Source organism: Petromyzon marinus, chromosome 58 (genome assembly GCF_048934315.1).
Source record: "Petromyzon marinus isolate PM22_M1 ecotype Great Lakes invasive population chromosome 58, UKy_Petmar_22M1.pri1.0, whole genome shotgun sequence".
Lineage (NCBI taxonomy): Eukaryota > Metazoa > Chordata > Hyperoartia > Petromyzontiformes > Petromyzontidae > Petromyzon > Petromyzon marinus.
Window position 1 is genome coordinate 2865818 of NC_133724.1, and position 18226 is coordinate 2884043.

The 18226-nt window shown below is 54.1% G+C and overlaps 1 protein-coding gene across 1 annotated transcript in view; it reads right to left on the reverse strand.

The window, feature by feature from the left end:
• LOC116955189 (growth arrest-specific protein 7-like) overlaps window positions 1-18226 on the reverse strand; it is a 117739-nt gene that overhangs the window by 24262 nt on the left and 75251 nt on the right. The window contains exons 5-7 of the mRNA XM_076052858.1: window positions 16969-17016; window positions 12751-12840; window positions 11540-11655 (exon numbers count right to left, since the gene is read on the reverse strand). Of these exons, the coding sequence (XP_075908973.1) occupies window positions 11540-11655; window positions 12751-12840; window positions 16969-17016 (254 nt within the window). The remainder of the gene's footprint in view (window positions 1-11539; window positions 11656-12750; window positions 12841-16968; window positions 17017-18226) is intronic.

Here is an 18226-nt window from a genome sequence, read left to right on the forward strand (position 1 = left end):
CAGACACACACGGAGACGCACAGACAACCCACATAGCCCCACAGACACGCACAGAGACCCACCGACACACACAGAGACCCACAGACACCGCACAGAGACCCACAGACACGCACAGAGACCCACAGACACGCACAGAGACCCACAGACACATACAGAGACCCACAGACACACACAGAGACCCAGAGACACCGCACCAAGACCCACAGACACGCACAGAGACCCACAAACACACAGAGACCCACAGACACTGCACAGAGCCCCATAGACATGCACAGAGACCCACAGACATGCACAGATACCCACAGACACGCACAGAGACCCACAGACACAAACAGAGACACACACACACCGCACAGAGACCCACAGATGACGCACAGAGACCCACAGACACACACATAGACCCATAGACACACACAGAGACCCATTGACACATACAGAGACCCACAGACACACACAGAGACCCACAGACACACCCAGAGACCCACAGACAGACACGGAGATCCACCGACACACACGGAGACCCACACACACACACAGACCCACAGACACACACAGAGACCCACAGACACACACAGGGACCCACAGACAACGCACAAAGTCCCACAGACACTTCAGAGACCAACAGACACCGCACATAGACCCACAGACACGCACAGACACCCACAGACACACACAGAGACCCACAGAAACACACAGAGACCCACAGACACACACAGAGACCCACAGACACATACAGAGACCCACAGACACACACAGACCCACAGACAGACACATAGATCCACAGACACACACAGAGACCAACAGACACACACAGAGACCCACAGAAACACACAGAGACCCACAGACACACACATAGACCCACAGACACACACATAGACCCACAGACACACACAGAGACCCAGAGACACACAGAGAACCACAGACACACACAGACCCTCAGACATACATATAGACCCACAGACACGCACAGAGACCCACAGACATGCACAGAGTCCCGCAGACACGCACAGAGACCCATAGACACACACAGAGACCCACAAACACACAGAGACCCACAGACACGCACAGAGACCCACAGACACACACAGAGACCCACAGACACACAGAGACCCACAGACACACACAGAGACCCACAGACACACACATAGAGCCACAGACACACACAGAGACCAACAGACAACGCACAGGGAACGACAGCTAACGCACAGAGACCCGCAGACGCACACAGAGACCCACAGACATACACAGAGACTCACAGATACACACAGAGACCCACAGACACACACAGAGATCCACAGACACACACACACAGACCACAGACATGCACAGAGACCCACATACACACACAGAGACCAACAGACACACATAGAGACCCACAGACACACAGAGACCCACATAAACACACAGAGACCAACAGACACACATAGAGACCCACAGACACACAGAGACCCACAGACACACACAGAGACCCACAGACACGCGCAGAGACCCACAGACACACACAGAGACCCACAGATACACACAGACCCACAGACACACACAGAGATCCACAGACACACACACAGACCACAGACATGCACAGAGACAAACAGACACACACATAGACCGACAGACACACAGAGACCCAGAGCCACAGACCCACAGACAAAGACCCACAGACACACAGACCCACAGACATACATATAGACCCACAGACACACAGAGACCCACAGACACACACAGAGACCCACAGACACAAACATAGACCCACAGACACACACAGAGACCAACAGACAACGCACAGGGACCCACAGCTAACGCACAGAGACCCGCAGACACACATAGAGACCCACAGACAAACACAGAGACCCACAGACACACACAGAGACCCACAGACTTGCACAGAGACCCACAGACACGCACAGAGAACCACAGACACACACAGAGACCCACAGAAACACACAGAGACCCACAGACAACCCACATAGCCCCACAGACACACATATAGACGCACAGACACACACAGAGACCCACAAACACACAGAAACCCACAGACACACACATAGACCGACAGACACACACAGAGACCCAGAGACACACACAGAGACCCACAGACACACACAGAGACCCACAGACACAAACAGAGACCCACAGACACACACAGAGACCCACAGACAGACACATAGATCCACAGACACACACAGAGACCAACAGACACACACAGAGACCCACAGAAACACACAGAGACCCACAGACACACACATAGACCCACAGACACACACAGAGACCCAGAGACACACAGAGAACCACAGACACACACAGACCCTCAGACATACATATAGACCCACAGACACGCACAGAGACCCACAGACATGCACAGAGTCCCGCAGACACGCACAGAGACCCATAGACACACACAGAGACCCACAAACACACAGAGACCCACAGACACGCACAGAGACCCACAGACACACACAGAGACCCACAGACACACAGAGACCCACAGACACACACAGAGACCCACAGACACACACATAGACCCACAGACACACACAGAGACCAACAGACAACGCACAGGGAACGACAGCTAACGCACAGAGACCCGCAGACGCACACAGAGACCCACAGACATACACAGAGACTCACAGATACACACAGAGACCCACAGACACACACAGAGATCCACAGACACACACACACAGACCACAGACATGCACAGAGACCCACATACACACACAGAGACCAACAGACACACATAGAGACCCACAGACACACAGAGACCCACAGACACACACAGAGACCCACAGACACGCGCAGAGACCCACAGACACACACAGAGACCAACAGACAACGCACAGGGACCCACAGCTAACGCACAGAGACCCGCAGACACACATAGAGACCCACAGACAAACACAGAGACCCACAGACACACACAGAGACCCACAGACTTGCACAGAGACCCACAGACACGCACAGAGAACCACAGACACACACAGAGACCCACAGACACACACGGAGACGCACAGACAACCCACATAGCCCCACAGACACGCACAGAGACCCACCGACACACACAGAGACCCACAGACACCGCACAGAGACCCACAGACACGCACAGAGACCCACAGACACGCACAGAGACCCACAGACACATACAGAGACCCACAGACACACACAGAGACCCAGAGACACCGCACCGAGACCCACAGACACGCACAGAGACCCACAAACACACAGAGACCCACAGACACTGCACAGAGCCCCATAGACATGCACAGAGACCCACAGACATGCACAGATACCCACAGACACGCACAGAGACCCACAGACACACACAGAGACACACACACACCGCACAGAGACCCACAGACGACGCACAGAGACCCACAGACACACCCAGAGACCCACAGACAGACACGGAGATCCACCGACACACACGGAGACGCACACACACACACAGACCCACAGACACACACAGAGACCCACAGACACACACAGGGACCCACAGACAACGCACAAAGTCCCACAGACACTTCAGAGACCAACAGACACCGCACATAGACCCACAGACACGCACAGACACCCACAGACACACACAGAGACCCACAGAAACACACAGAGGCCCACAGACACACACAGAGACCCACAGACACATACAGAGACCCACAGACACACACAGAGACCCACAGACAGACACATAGATCCACAGACACACACAGAGACCAACAGACACACACAGAGACCCACAGAAACACACAGAGACCCACAGACACACACATAGACCCACAGACACACACATAGACCCACAGACACACACAGAGACCCAGAGACACACAGAGAACCACAGACACACACAGACCCTCAGACATACATATAGACCCACAGACACGCACAGAGACCCACAGACATGCACAGAGTCCCGCAGACACGCACAGAGACCCATAGACACACACAGAGACCCACAAACACACAGAGACCCACAGACACGCACAGAGACCCACAGACACACACAGAGACCCACAGACACACAGAGACCCACAGACACACACAGAGACCCACAGACACACACATAGACCCACAGACACACACAGAGACCAACAGACAACGCACAGGGACCCACAGCTAACGCACAGAGACCCGCAGACACACATAGATACCCACAGACAAACACAGAGACCCACAGACACACACAGAGACCCACAGACTTGCACAGAGACCCACAGACACGCACAGAGAACCACAGACACACACAGAGACCCACAGAAACACACAGAGACCCACAGACAACCCACATAGCCCCACAGACACACACAGAGACCCACAGACACACACAAAGACCCACAGACACACACAGACCCACAGACATACATATAGACCCACAGACACACACAGAGACCCACAGACACGCACAGAGACCCACAGACACGCACAGAGACCCACACACACACACAGACCCACAGAAACACACAGAGACCCACAGACACACACAGAGACCCAGAGACATACACAGAGACCCACAGACACACATAGACTCATACACATACATATACACCCACAGACACGCACAGAGACCCATAGACACACACAGAGACCCACAAACACACAGAGACCCACAGACACACACAGAGACCCAGAGACACACATATAGATGCACAACAACACACAGAGACCAACAGACACACACAGAGACCCACAGAAACACACAGAAACCCACAGACACACACATAGACCCACAGACACACACAGAGGCCCAGAGACACACACAGAGACCCACAGACACACACAGACTCACACACATACATATAGACCCACAGATACACACAGAGACCCACAGACACACACACAGACCCACAGACGCATGAAGAGACCCACAGACACACACAGAAACCCACAGACACAAACATAGACCCACAGACACACACAGAGACCAACAGACAACGCACAGGGACCCACAGCTAACGCACAGAGACCCACAGACACATCCAGAGACCCACAGACAGACACGGAGATCCACCGACACACACGGAGACCCACACACACACACAGAGACCCACAGACACACACAGAGACCCACAGACATACACAGGGACCCACAGAAAACGCACAGAGACCCACAGACACTTCAGAGACCAACAGACACCGCACATAGACCCACAGACACACACATAGACCGACAGACACACAGAGACCCAGAGCCACAGACAAAGACCCAGAGACATACAGACCCACAGACAAACATATAGACCCACAGACACACAGAGACCCACAGACACACACAGAGACCCACAGACACCGCACAGAGACCCACAGACATGCACAGAGACCCAGACACGCACAGAGACCCACAGACACTGCACAGAGACCCACAGACACACACAGAGACCCACAGACACATACAGAGACCCACAGACACACACAGAGACCCACAGACACACATATAGACGCACAGACACACACATAGACCGACAGACACACACAGAGACCCAGAGACACACACAGAGACCCACAGACACACACAGACTCACACACATACATATAGACCCACAGACACACACAGAGACCCACAGACACATACAGAGACCCACAGACACACACAGAGACCCACAGACACAAACATAGACCCACAGACACACACAGAGACCAACAGACAACGCACAGGGACCCACAGCTAACGCACAGAGACCCGCAGACACACATAGAGACCCACAGACAAACACAGATACCCACAGACACACAAGAAGACCCACAGACTAGCACAGAGACCCATAGACACGCACAGAGAACCACAGACACACACAGAGACCCACAGAAACACACAGAGACCCACAGACAACCCACATAGCGCCACAGACACGCACAGAGACCCGCAGACACGCACAGAGACCCATAGACACACACAGAGACCCACAAACACACAGAGACCCACAGACACGCACAGAGACCCACAGACACACACAGAGACCCACAGACACACAGAGACCCACAGACACACACAGAGACCCACAGACACACACATAGACCCACAGACACACACAGAGACCAACAGACAACGCACAGGGACCCACAGCTAACGCACAGAGACCCGCAGACACACATAGATACCCACAGACAAACACAGAGACCCACAGACACACACAGAGACCCACAGACTTGCACAGAGACCCACAGACACGCACAGAGAACCACAGACACACACAGAGACCCACAGAAACACACAGAGACCCACAGACAACCCACATAGCCCCACAGACACACACAGAGACCCACAGACACACACAAAGACCCACAGACACACACAGACCCACAGACATACATATAGACCCACAGACACACACAGAGACCCACAGACACGCACAGAGACCCACAGACACGCACAGAGACCCACACACACACACAGACCCACAGAAACACACAGAGACCCACAGACACACACAGAGACCCAGAGACATACACAGAGACCCACAGACACACATAGACTCATACACATACATATACACCCACAGACACGCACAGAGACCCATAGACACACACAGAGACCCACAAACACACAGAGACCCACAGACACACACAGAGACCCAGAGACACACATATAGATGCACAAAAACACACAGAGACCAACAGACACACACAGAGACCCACAGAAACACACAGAAACCCACAGACACACACATAGACCCACAGACACACACAGAGGCCCAGAGACACACACAGAGACCCACAGACACACACAGACTCACACACATACATATAGACCCACAGATACACAGAGACCCACAGACACACACACAGACCCACAGACGCATGAAGAGACCCACAGACACACACAGAAACCCACAGACACAAACATAGACCCACAGACACACACAGAGACCAACAGACAACGCACAGGGACCCACAGCTAACGCACAGAGACCCACAGACACATCCAGAGACCCACAGACAGACACGGAGATCCACCGACACACACGGAGACCCACACACACACACAGAGACCCACAGACACACACAGAGACCCACAGACATACACAGGGACCCACAGAAAACGCACAGAGACCCACAGACACTTCAGAGACCAACAGACACCGCACATAGACCCACAGACACACACATAGACCGACAGACACACAGAGACCCAGAGCCACAGACAAAGACCCAGAGACATACAGACCCACAGACAAACATATAGACCCACAGACACACAGAGACCCACAGACACACACAGAGACCCACAGACACCGCACAGAGACCCACAGACATGCACAGAGACCCAGACACGCACAGAGACCCACAGACACTGCACAGAGACCCACAGACACACACAGAGACCCACAGACACATACAGAGACTCACAGACACACACAGAGACCCACAGACACACATATAGACGCACAGACACACACAGAGACCAACAGACACACACAGAGACCCACAAAAACACACAGAGACCCACAGACACACACATAGACCCACAGACACACACATAGACCCAGAGACACACACAGAGACCCACAGACACACAGACTGAAACACATACATATAGACCCACAGACACATACAGAGACCCACAGACACACACAGAGACCCACAGACACACATATAGACGCACAGACACACACAGAGACCCACAAACACACAGAAACCCACAGACACACACATAGACCGACAGACACACACAGAGACCCAGAGACACACACAGAGACCCACAGACACACACAGACTCACACACATACATATAGACCCACAGACACACACAGAGACCCACAGACACATACAGAGACCCACAGACACACACAGAGACCCACAGACACAAACATAGACCCACAGACACACACAGAGACCAACAGACAACGCACAGGGACCCACAGCTAACGCACAGAGACCCGCAGACACACATAGAGACCCACAGACAAACACAGATACCCACAGACACACAAGAAGACCCACAGACTTGCACAGAGACCCATAGACACGCACAGAGAACCACAGACACACACAGAGACCCACAGAAACACACAGAGACCCACAGACAACCCACATAGCGCCACAGACACGCACAGAGACCCACAGACACACACAGAGACCCACAGACACCGCACAGAGACCCACAGACACGCACAGAGACCCACAGACACGCACAGAGACCCACAGACACATACAGAGACACACAGACACACACAGAGACCCAGAGACACCGCACCGAGACCCACAGACACGCACAGAGACCCACAAACACACAGAGACCCAGAGACACTGCACAGAGCCCCATAGACATGCACAGAGACCCACAGACATGCACAGACACCCACAGACACGCACAGAGACCCACAGACACACACAGAGACCCACACACACCGCACAGAGACCCACAGACGACGCACAGAGACCCACAGACACACACATAGACCCATAGACACACACAGAGACCCATTGACACATACAGAGACCCACAGACACACACAGAGACCCACAGACACACCCAGAGACCCACAGACAGACACGGAGATCCACCGACACACACGGAGACCCACACACACACAGAGACCCACAGACACACACAGAGACCCACAGACACACACAGGGACCCACAGACAACGCACAGAGACCCACAGACACTTCAGAGACCAACAGACACCGCACATAGACGCACAGACACGCACAGAGACCCACAGACACACACAGACACCCACAGAAACACACAGAGACCCACAGACACACACAGAGACCCACAGACACATACAGAGACCCACAGACACACACAGAGACCCATAGACACACACATAGATCCACAGACACACACAGAGACCAACAGACACACACAGAGACCCACAGAAACACACAGAGACCCACAGACACACACATAGACCCACAGACACACACATAGACCCAGAGACACACAGAGAACCACAGACACACACAGACCCTCAGACATACATGTAGACCCACAGACACGCACAGAGACAAACAGACACGCACAGAGTCCCGCAGACACGCACAGAGACCCATAGACACACACAGAGACCCACAAACACACAGAGACCCACAGACACACACAGAGACCCACAGACACACAGAGACCCACAGACACACACAGAGACCCACAGACACACACAGAGACCCACAGACAACCCACATAGCGCCACAGACACTCACAGAGACCCACAGACACACACAGAGACCCACAGACACCGCACAGAGACCCACAGACACGCACAGAGACCCACAGACACGCACAGAGACCCACAGACACATACAGATACCCACAGACACACACAGAGACCCAGAGCCACCGCACCGAGACCCACAGACACGCACAGAGACCCACAAACACACAGAGACCCACAGACACTGCACAGAGCCCCATAGACATGCACAGAGACCCACAGACATGCACAGACACCCACAGACACGCACAGAGACCCACAGACACACACAGAGACCCACACACACCGCACAGAGACCCACAGATGACGCACAGAGACCCACAGACACACACATAGACCCATAGACACACACAGAGACCCATTGACACATACAGAGACCCACAGACACACACAGAGACCCACAGACACACCCAGAGACCCACAGACAGACACGGAGATCCACCGACACACACGGAGACCCACACACACACAGAGACCCACAGACACACACAGAGACCCACAGACACACACAGGGACCCACAGACAACGCACAGAGACCCACAGACACTTCAGAGACCAACAGACACCGCACATAGACCCACAGACACGCACAGGGACCCACAGACACACACAGAGACCCACAGAAACACACAGAGACCCACAGACACACACAGAGACCAACAGACACACACAGAGACCCACAGAAACACACAGAGACCCACAGACACACACATAGACCCACAGACACACACATAGACCCACAGACACACACAGAGACCCAGAGACACACAGAGAACCACAGACACACACAGACCCTCAGACATACATGTAGACGCACAGACACGCACAGAGACCCACAGACACGCACAGAGTCCCGCAGACACGCACAGAGACCCATAGACACACACAGAGACCCACAAACACACAGAGACCCACAGACACACACAGAGACCCACAGACACACAGAGACCCACAGACACACACAGAGACCCACAGACACACACAGAGACCCACAGACACACACATAGACCCACAGACACACACAGAGACCAACAGACAACGCACAGGGACCCACAGCTAACGCACAGAGACCCGCAGACGCACACAAAGACCCACAGACATACACAGAGACTCACAGATACACACAGAGACCCACAGACACACACAGAGATCCACAGACACACACACACAGACCACAGACATGCACAGAGACCCACATACACACACAGAGACCAACAGACACACATAGAGACCCACAGACACACAGAGACCCACAGACACACACAAAGACCCACAGACACGCGCAGAGACCCACAGACACACACAGAGACCCACAGATACACACAGACCCACAGACACACACAGAGATCCACAGACACACACACAGACCACAGACATGCACAGAGACCCACATACACACACAGAGACCAACAGACACACATAGAGACCCACAGACACACACAGAGACCCACAGACACACACAGAGACCCACAGACACACGCAGAGACCCACAGACACACACAGAGACACACAGACACACACAGAGACCCACAGACACACACAGAGATGCACAGACATGCACAGAGACCCACATACAAACACAGAGACCGACAGACACAGACAGGGACCCACAGACACACACAGACCCACAGACACACACAGAGATCCACAGACACACACAGAGACCCACAAACACACACAGAGACCCACAGACACCGCACAGAGACCCACATACATGCACAGAGACATACAGACACACACAGAGACCCACAGACACACACAGACACAAACAGAGACCCACATACACACACAGAGACCCACAGACACACACAGAGACCCACAGACACACACAGGGACCCACAGACAACGCACAGAGACCCACAGACACACACAGAGACCCACAGACAACGCACAGAGACCCACAGACACACACAGAGATCCACAGGCACACACAGAGACCCACAGACACACACAGAGACCCACAGGCACACACAGAGACCCACAAACACACACAGAGACCCACAGACAACGCACAGAGACCCACAGACACACACAGAGAGCCACAGACAACGCACAGAGACCCACAGACACACACAGAGATCCACAGGCACACACAGAGACCCACAGACACACACAGAGACCCACAGGCACACACAGAGACCCACAAACACACACAGAGACCCACAGACAACGCACAGAGACCCACAGACACACACAGAGAGCCACAGACACGCACAGAGACCCACAGACGACACACAGAGACCCATAGACTCACACAGAGACCCACAAACACACAGAGACCCACAGACACACACAGAGACCTACAGACATGCACAGAGACCCACAGACACACACAGAGAGCCACACTCGCGTTCTGATTGGGCGACGGGCCCTCAGCGCCGGTGCGCCGCCATTACCGGTCTCTGATGAACTCGGCCATCTCCTTGGACATCTGCCGCCCCTTGAGCTGCTTGGAGACGATGACCTCGAAACCGCTGGACCCCGCGTTGCCCTGCGCGTCCTTCCTGTCCGACTGGACGCACGCGACGGGCGGCAGAACGGTCACCGCGCCTGGCCGCGCCATCGATCGGCCGCGGGGTGGGGGGGGGGGGGGGGGGAGGGTGGGGGAGGCGGGGGAAGTGGGGGGAAGCGCCTCGAAGCGAGCAGTTTTTCATCGCAAGCAACTCTACGGGACGTCTGGTAAACACATCAGCGGGCTGCGGCGGGCTCCGGCGTGTGCAACGTTCGACATGTTTGGAACCGACAGGAGCTAATTTGGGCCTTGCGCACAAATCGACTTACGAACGGACCTCTGGAACCTAACTCGTTCGTAAGTAGAGCAGTCCCTGTATACTGCCCTCATTCAGAAGTCACCCAGCTATCACACGCAGCTAAGCGCAGTGGATTATCGTCGCGTGGACGTTGACAGCAGACGTTGTGACGGGGGACTGCAGGATCCGACCGCGTCCGTCCGGTTGCTCGCCGAGCTGTGTCTGCCTTTCGCTCGCCGAACGGACACGTTGCGAGGTCGCGCTTGGTACACAGAACGAAGCGCTTGCCACGTATGAACGACGTTCGTACGTGGCATCAAGCATCATCGCGCGGCTTTTGGCTAACCGTCGAGCAAAGGCGGCGGCGGTCGCCGCATCGTCGCGCGGCGCTTTCAGGTGCTGCTCCTGCGGCCGTCTGGAACGCTCTCGCGTCCGATATTAGGAAGCCGCTGTGGCTTTGCCACTTTTAAATAATAAAAATTTTAAAACTCGCTTCTCCGGGAACCGCTTTGAACGTTTAGCTTGTTGTCCGTTCCCCCCCCCCCACCCCCGCACCTCCGATGAGCACGGCTGGGCTACATGGCGGTGCGAAGGGGGCGGGGGGCGGGGCGGGGGGAGGGGCGGGAGTAGGCGGGAGTAGGCGGGAGGGGGGGCGGGAGGGGGCGGGGAGGGTCGGGGGAGCGGGGACGTCGGGGGGCAGGGGGAGTCAGGGGGGCAGAGGGGGCGGGGCGGGGGGGGGCGGGAGTAGGCGGGAGGGGGGGCGGGGGGGCGGGAGGGGGCAGGGGGAGTCGGGGGGGCAGAGGGGTCGGGGCGGTGGAGAGCGGGGGGGGGGGGGGGGGTCGGGGGTTGCGACTCACCCAGAAGTAGTCGCAGTAGCTCCACTCGCCGGGCTTGAGTAGCGTCTGCTCGCAGAGCGCGTCCGGGTGGGGGAAGGTGACCCCGTTGATCTGCACGGGGGGGGGAAGGCCGACAATCCCGATCAACGTCGCTCCTCCTCCCCCGGCGAGGGCTTTCGCGTTGCCCACGGTCGAGTTCCCGGTTGCGTTGGGGAGCGGCGGCGCTGCGCTACGAGCCCGGCGACTCTCCCGTTCGCGGCCAACACCGGTTACGATTATCTGAACCGGTCCTGGGTTCATCTTCTTTGGTTCTCCAGACAGTCTCGTCCCTTCACCTGATGAAGGCCGCTTGTGTTGTGGCCGAAACGTCGTGAGAATTTTATTGTGTTATTTTATTTTATTTTATCAATTTATTATTTTATTCTCAATTCTACGTGGTGACTTTACCGAAAGAACCAAAGAAGATGAATCCTTGCAGTCACGAAAGCTTTAAATCGAAATTCGGTCCTGGGTTTTTCCCCCACCCCCCCCCCCACCCCCCCGACGGCAACACGGTCTCAAACGGGTACCCGGTGCGGTGTGTGAACATCGCCTCTCGGGAGACAAAGGCGGCCCGGCGTGGTGCTGGCCACCGGCCCCCTCGCGTGCCGTGCCGGCCGTCATCGGTGATACTCGCTAACAGCAAGCACTTGCCACAATGGTCTGTAAAAGCTACACGGGGGGACCTTTGCCTTTGTTCCCGATTGCGCGATCGGTTTCGTTTCACGGGACGAGACGGGAGCGTCCGTTGGGAAATCTCTCGCAGGGCGGTGCCAAACGCTGCTCGTTGGAGAAACGGCCCGCGGAGGCGGATATCATAGAGCTACCTCCGAGACCCCTTCAAGGGATCCCTTTGGTCCGCAACGCAGTAGAAGGGCAGCACTTTCCGTGGTGAGATGTTAACTACCTCGCCTGGTATACAGGAGGCCCGGCCCTGACGCCTGCTGTATATTATATTTGGAGTTTGCGTGTTCGTCCCATTGGTCGTGTGGATCTGTCTTCGGGTCCTCCGGTTTTTCCCTCCACAAAAAGTCAACGTGGGTTTTGGAGTTTTTGGCTGCGATAAATGTCCACGTGATAGGCCACGTGGCCAGGTCGCTTCTGAAACAGAGCTACACAGCTCAGTGGGCCTTACCTGGTCAAATAAAAATAGTTTAACATGAGTTCAGTCTCCCGAGCGCTGATGTACGCACCCTACCAGGTGCTCATTTTAGGCTGAGTCGACCGTAGGGAGCCTTCGGACCAGTTCTCATATTCGCCGACGACATTGGCATTGTGAATGGGGACAATCAAATTGGAATCCACGTCGCCGGGGACTGTGGCGCAGTGCGCTAACCACGGCCACGCCGCTCCCAGCCAAGGATCGCCCGCTCGCGCTGTTGCTCGCGATGCTGCTCGTTCAGCTGCTCGTTCAGCCGCTCAAGATATCGCTCGTGCAGCCCCGCACGCAGTCGCTCGTGCGTCTCTCCCCCGGCAGCACGCACGGCGAGCGCTACGGGGGGGGGGGGGTGGGGCCACGATCACGATCACCGAGTGACGGAAGAGAGCGTAGCCCCAGGGGTCTGGTGGCCTACATTTTCGGGGAGCTCATCTGGACAGGAGTGGAGATGCGAGGCGAGAGGGGAGGCGTCGCGCCCCAGGATCACTCGCGGGAGAGCAGCTGGTCCCCGTTGCCGCGGCCGTGGCAGGAGAACCGATGAGGTGATTGGTGGATCGTGGCTAGTTGGCGGTGGCTAGGTGTGTATGTACGTATGTATGTGTTGAACTTCTTTCGCACCGTACGTAGCCACCCGCGCTAATCGGATGTGCGGGGGAAGGACAACAAAATATGGGTTTCTGTGTGAGTCTATGGGTCTCCGTGTGAGTCTATGGGTCTCTGTGTTAGTCTATGAATGTGTATGTATGTTGACCTTCTTTCGCACCGTACGTAGCCAACTGTGCTAATCGGAGATGCGGGAGATGGACAACAAACTATGGGTTCCGTGTGAGTATTTTAATTTTTGTGTGAGTCTCTGGGTTTCTGTGTGAGTCTATGGGTCTCTGTGTGAGTCTCTGGGTCTCTGTGTGAGTCTATGGGTTTCTGTGTGAGTCTATGGGTCTCTGTGTGAGTCTATGGGTCTCTGTGTGAGTCTCTGGGTTTCTGTGTGAGTCTATGGGTCTATGTGTGAGTCTCTGGGTTTCTGTGTGAGTCTATGGGTCTCTGTGTGAGTCTCTGGGTCTCTGTGTGAGTCTATGGGTTTCTGTGTGAGTCTATGGGTCTCTGTGTGAGTCTATGGGTCTCTGTGTGAGTCTCTGGGTTTCTGTGTGAGTCTATGGGTCTCTGTGTGAGTCTCTGGGTTTCTGTGTGAGTCTATGGGTCTCTGTGTGAGTCTCTGGGTTTCTGTGTGAGTCTCTGGGTTTCTGTGTGAGTCTATGGGTCTCTGTGTGAGTCTCTGGGTTTCTGTGTGAGTCTATGGGTCTCTGTGTGAGTCTCTGGGTTTCTGTGTGAGTCTATGGGTCTCTGTGTGAGTCTCTGGGTTTCTGTGTGAGTCTATGGGACTCTGTGTGAGTCTATGTATGTGCATTGAACTTTTTTCGCACCGTACGTAGCCAACTGTGCTAATCGGAAGTGCGGGGGGGGGGGACAATAAGCTTAATACAAATTTCTGAAATAAAACAATACGTTTAACCCTCTCTGACAATAAAACAGGTTTTAAAGCTTTCGTGACTGCAGTAATTCATATTCTTAGCTCTTTCGGTAAAGTCACGTTGACGGGAAACAATTTTTATTGTTTATATATATTTTATCATTTTATTGTTTCCCTTCAACGTGACTTTACCGAAAGAGGTTAAGAATAAAAATAAAACAGGTGTTAAGATGTTCAAACACCACGTAGAAAACTTTTGCAAGGAATCAAGTTACTGCATGAACCACACACGCTACTCGTGGTGAGGATGCAAACAAGCATGGTTCTTATATTCTTGGTCACGTAGAAGGGAAACAATACAATAATAAAAATATAAAACAATACAATTCTCACGACGTTTCGACTGCAACACAAGCAATCATCACCAGGTGTGAAAACCACAGCAAGAAAAAATTGAAAAAAGTGGCGTTGTTTTTTTAACGTCAGCACCACGGAGAGCGATTTGGCAGTTATTCAGATGGACGAGTCCATCTATGTTCGGAAAATTTAAGCATGGCTCTGATAATATTTGATGCATTGTCTTTGACACTGATTGGCCTACACCAGAGACAGCGGCCTTGTTCATGTCCCTGTCTCACCACCAGTGTCGGACCAGAGAACATCGCCAAAAGACGAACAGGACAAGGACAATGCACTATCATTGCATTCATAGCTCAGGGTGAGCAGCTATACAACGTGGGATATATATTTTTTTGCTATAAATGTCCAAATGATGGGGCCACTTTGTTCGATCCATCATTTGTGGCCAGGTCGCTTCTGCAAAAATAAGTTCAACCTTAGTGGGCTTTGCCTGGTAGGCTGGGGATGTTAATTCTAGATTTGAAGTTTTCTTTGTCCCCACCTGATGACGGACGCTTGTGTTGCGCCCGAAACGTCGTGATTTAATTTAGTTCATTTTTATTTTATTGTTCATTATTTTTTATTCTTTATTTTTATTATTATTTTCATTCTTATTTTCACCTACGTGACTTTACCGAAAGAACCAAAAAGTAGCATGGTGATGGTTTAGTGTTTTTGTACTTGTGTGCGTTTGGGTCATTTGTTTAACTTTCTTGTACTTTGCACTCCTATCGGTTTTTTTTTTCGTACTGTTTATTGTCGTAACGTTCTTACCCGCCCAGCTGACATCTGTGAAAGAGAGCTTAGTAGCTCATCGGATTCCTCCAGTACAAATACGTATTCCGATTCTGTATTTGACTCACGGATAGGCCCCCACGGGGCTAACGGAGAGGCCCACGGACACCCACAGACACGTTCGGGGGCGGGTGGGGGGGGGGGTGTTGCAGTTGTTTCCGTGAAAATCGGACAAACGACTCGCGCGTGCGTCCGGGTCGTGCCGCGTGTTCACTTTCACGGGGGGGGGAGGGGGGGGGCGGGGCGGGGTGGGGGGGTGGGGGGTGGGGGGGACGGAATTCAGCGACGGGCTCTCAGCGTTCGGCCCGCCGAGTTCGGCGGAGCGCAAACGCCGGGCATCGCGGCGGCCGTGGGGGCAGACGGAAGCCGCGGCACTTACCGTGAGCGTCGTCGTTGATTTCTTCGACGGAGATTCCAGCTGCGAGCCCTGGAGGAGACGGAGCGGAGATCAATCGCGGCGAGCAAAGGCGCAGCGCCGAAATTCCCCGCTCACGCCACTGCTGGCGGGAAGGGCCTCCGCCAGAGGGAACTCAAGGGAGCCCCTTCCGGAGTCTGTTTTTGGCCTACTCTTCCACATCGGCCAGGCCATTCCTGGTGGCAGCGCGACCGTTCACTCCGACTCACCGTTGGGTGCCGCGGTGGCTATGAGATGTTAACTACCTCGCCTGGTACGCAGGAGGTCGTGGGTTCGATCCCGACCCTGATGCCTGCTACTTTATATTTGAAGTTTGCGTGTCTACTCTCTCTCTCATCATCATCACGGTGGCTAGGAAATGTTAACTACCTCGCCTGGTACGCAGGAGGTCGTGGGTTCGATCCCGACCCTGATGCCTGCTACTTTATATTTGGAGTTTGCGTGTCTCTCTCTCTCTCTCATCATCACGGTGGCTAGGAGATGTTAACTAACTCGCCTGGTGTACAGGAGGTCGTGGGTTCGATCCCGACCCTGACGCCTGCTGCTGTATATTTGGAGTTTGCGTGTCTCTCTCTCCCGGTGGTCGCGTGGATTTTTGTCCAAGTCCTCCGGTTGTACCTCAACGTTTAGAATCGACGTGCGTTTAGAGTATTTGGCTGGGATGAATGTCCACGTGATGAAGACAAGCCCACTTGGTTGAGCTCTCATTGGTGATGGCCAGGTCGCTTCCGAAAAAGAGCTGTATAGCTCAGTGGGGCCTTTATCCGGTAAAATGAAATAAAATGTTGTTTTGGGAAAGGTGGAAATTACCCTCGCTTTACCCCACCACCAGCGCGCGGTTCTGGGTGCAGCACTGGCGGTGTGAGTGTGTGTGTGTAACACTGGTGGTGTGTGTGTGTGTGTGTAACACTGGTGGTGTGTGTGTGTGTGTGTAACACTGGTGGTGTGAGTGTGTGTAACACTGGTGGTGTGTGTGTGTGTAACACTGGTGGTGTGTGTGTGTGTGTAACACTGGTGGTGTGTGTGTGTGTAACACTGGTGGAGTGTGTGTGTGTGTAACACTGGTGGTGTGAGTGTGTGTGTGTAACACTGGTGGTGTGAGTGTGTGTGTGTAACACTGGTGGTGCGTGAGTGTGTAACGCTAGTGGTGTGAGTGTGTGTGTAACACTGGTGGTGCGTGTGTGTGTGTAACACTGGTGGTGTGAGTGTGTGTGTGTAACAC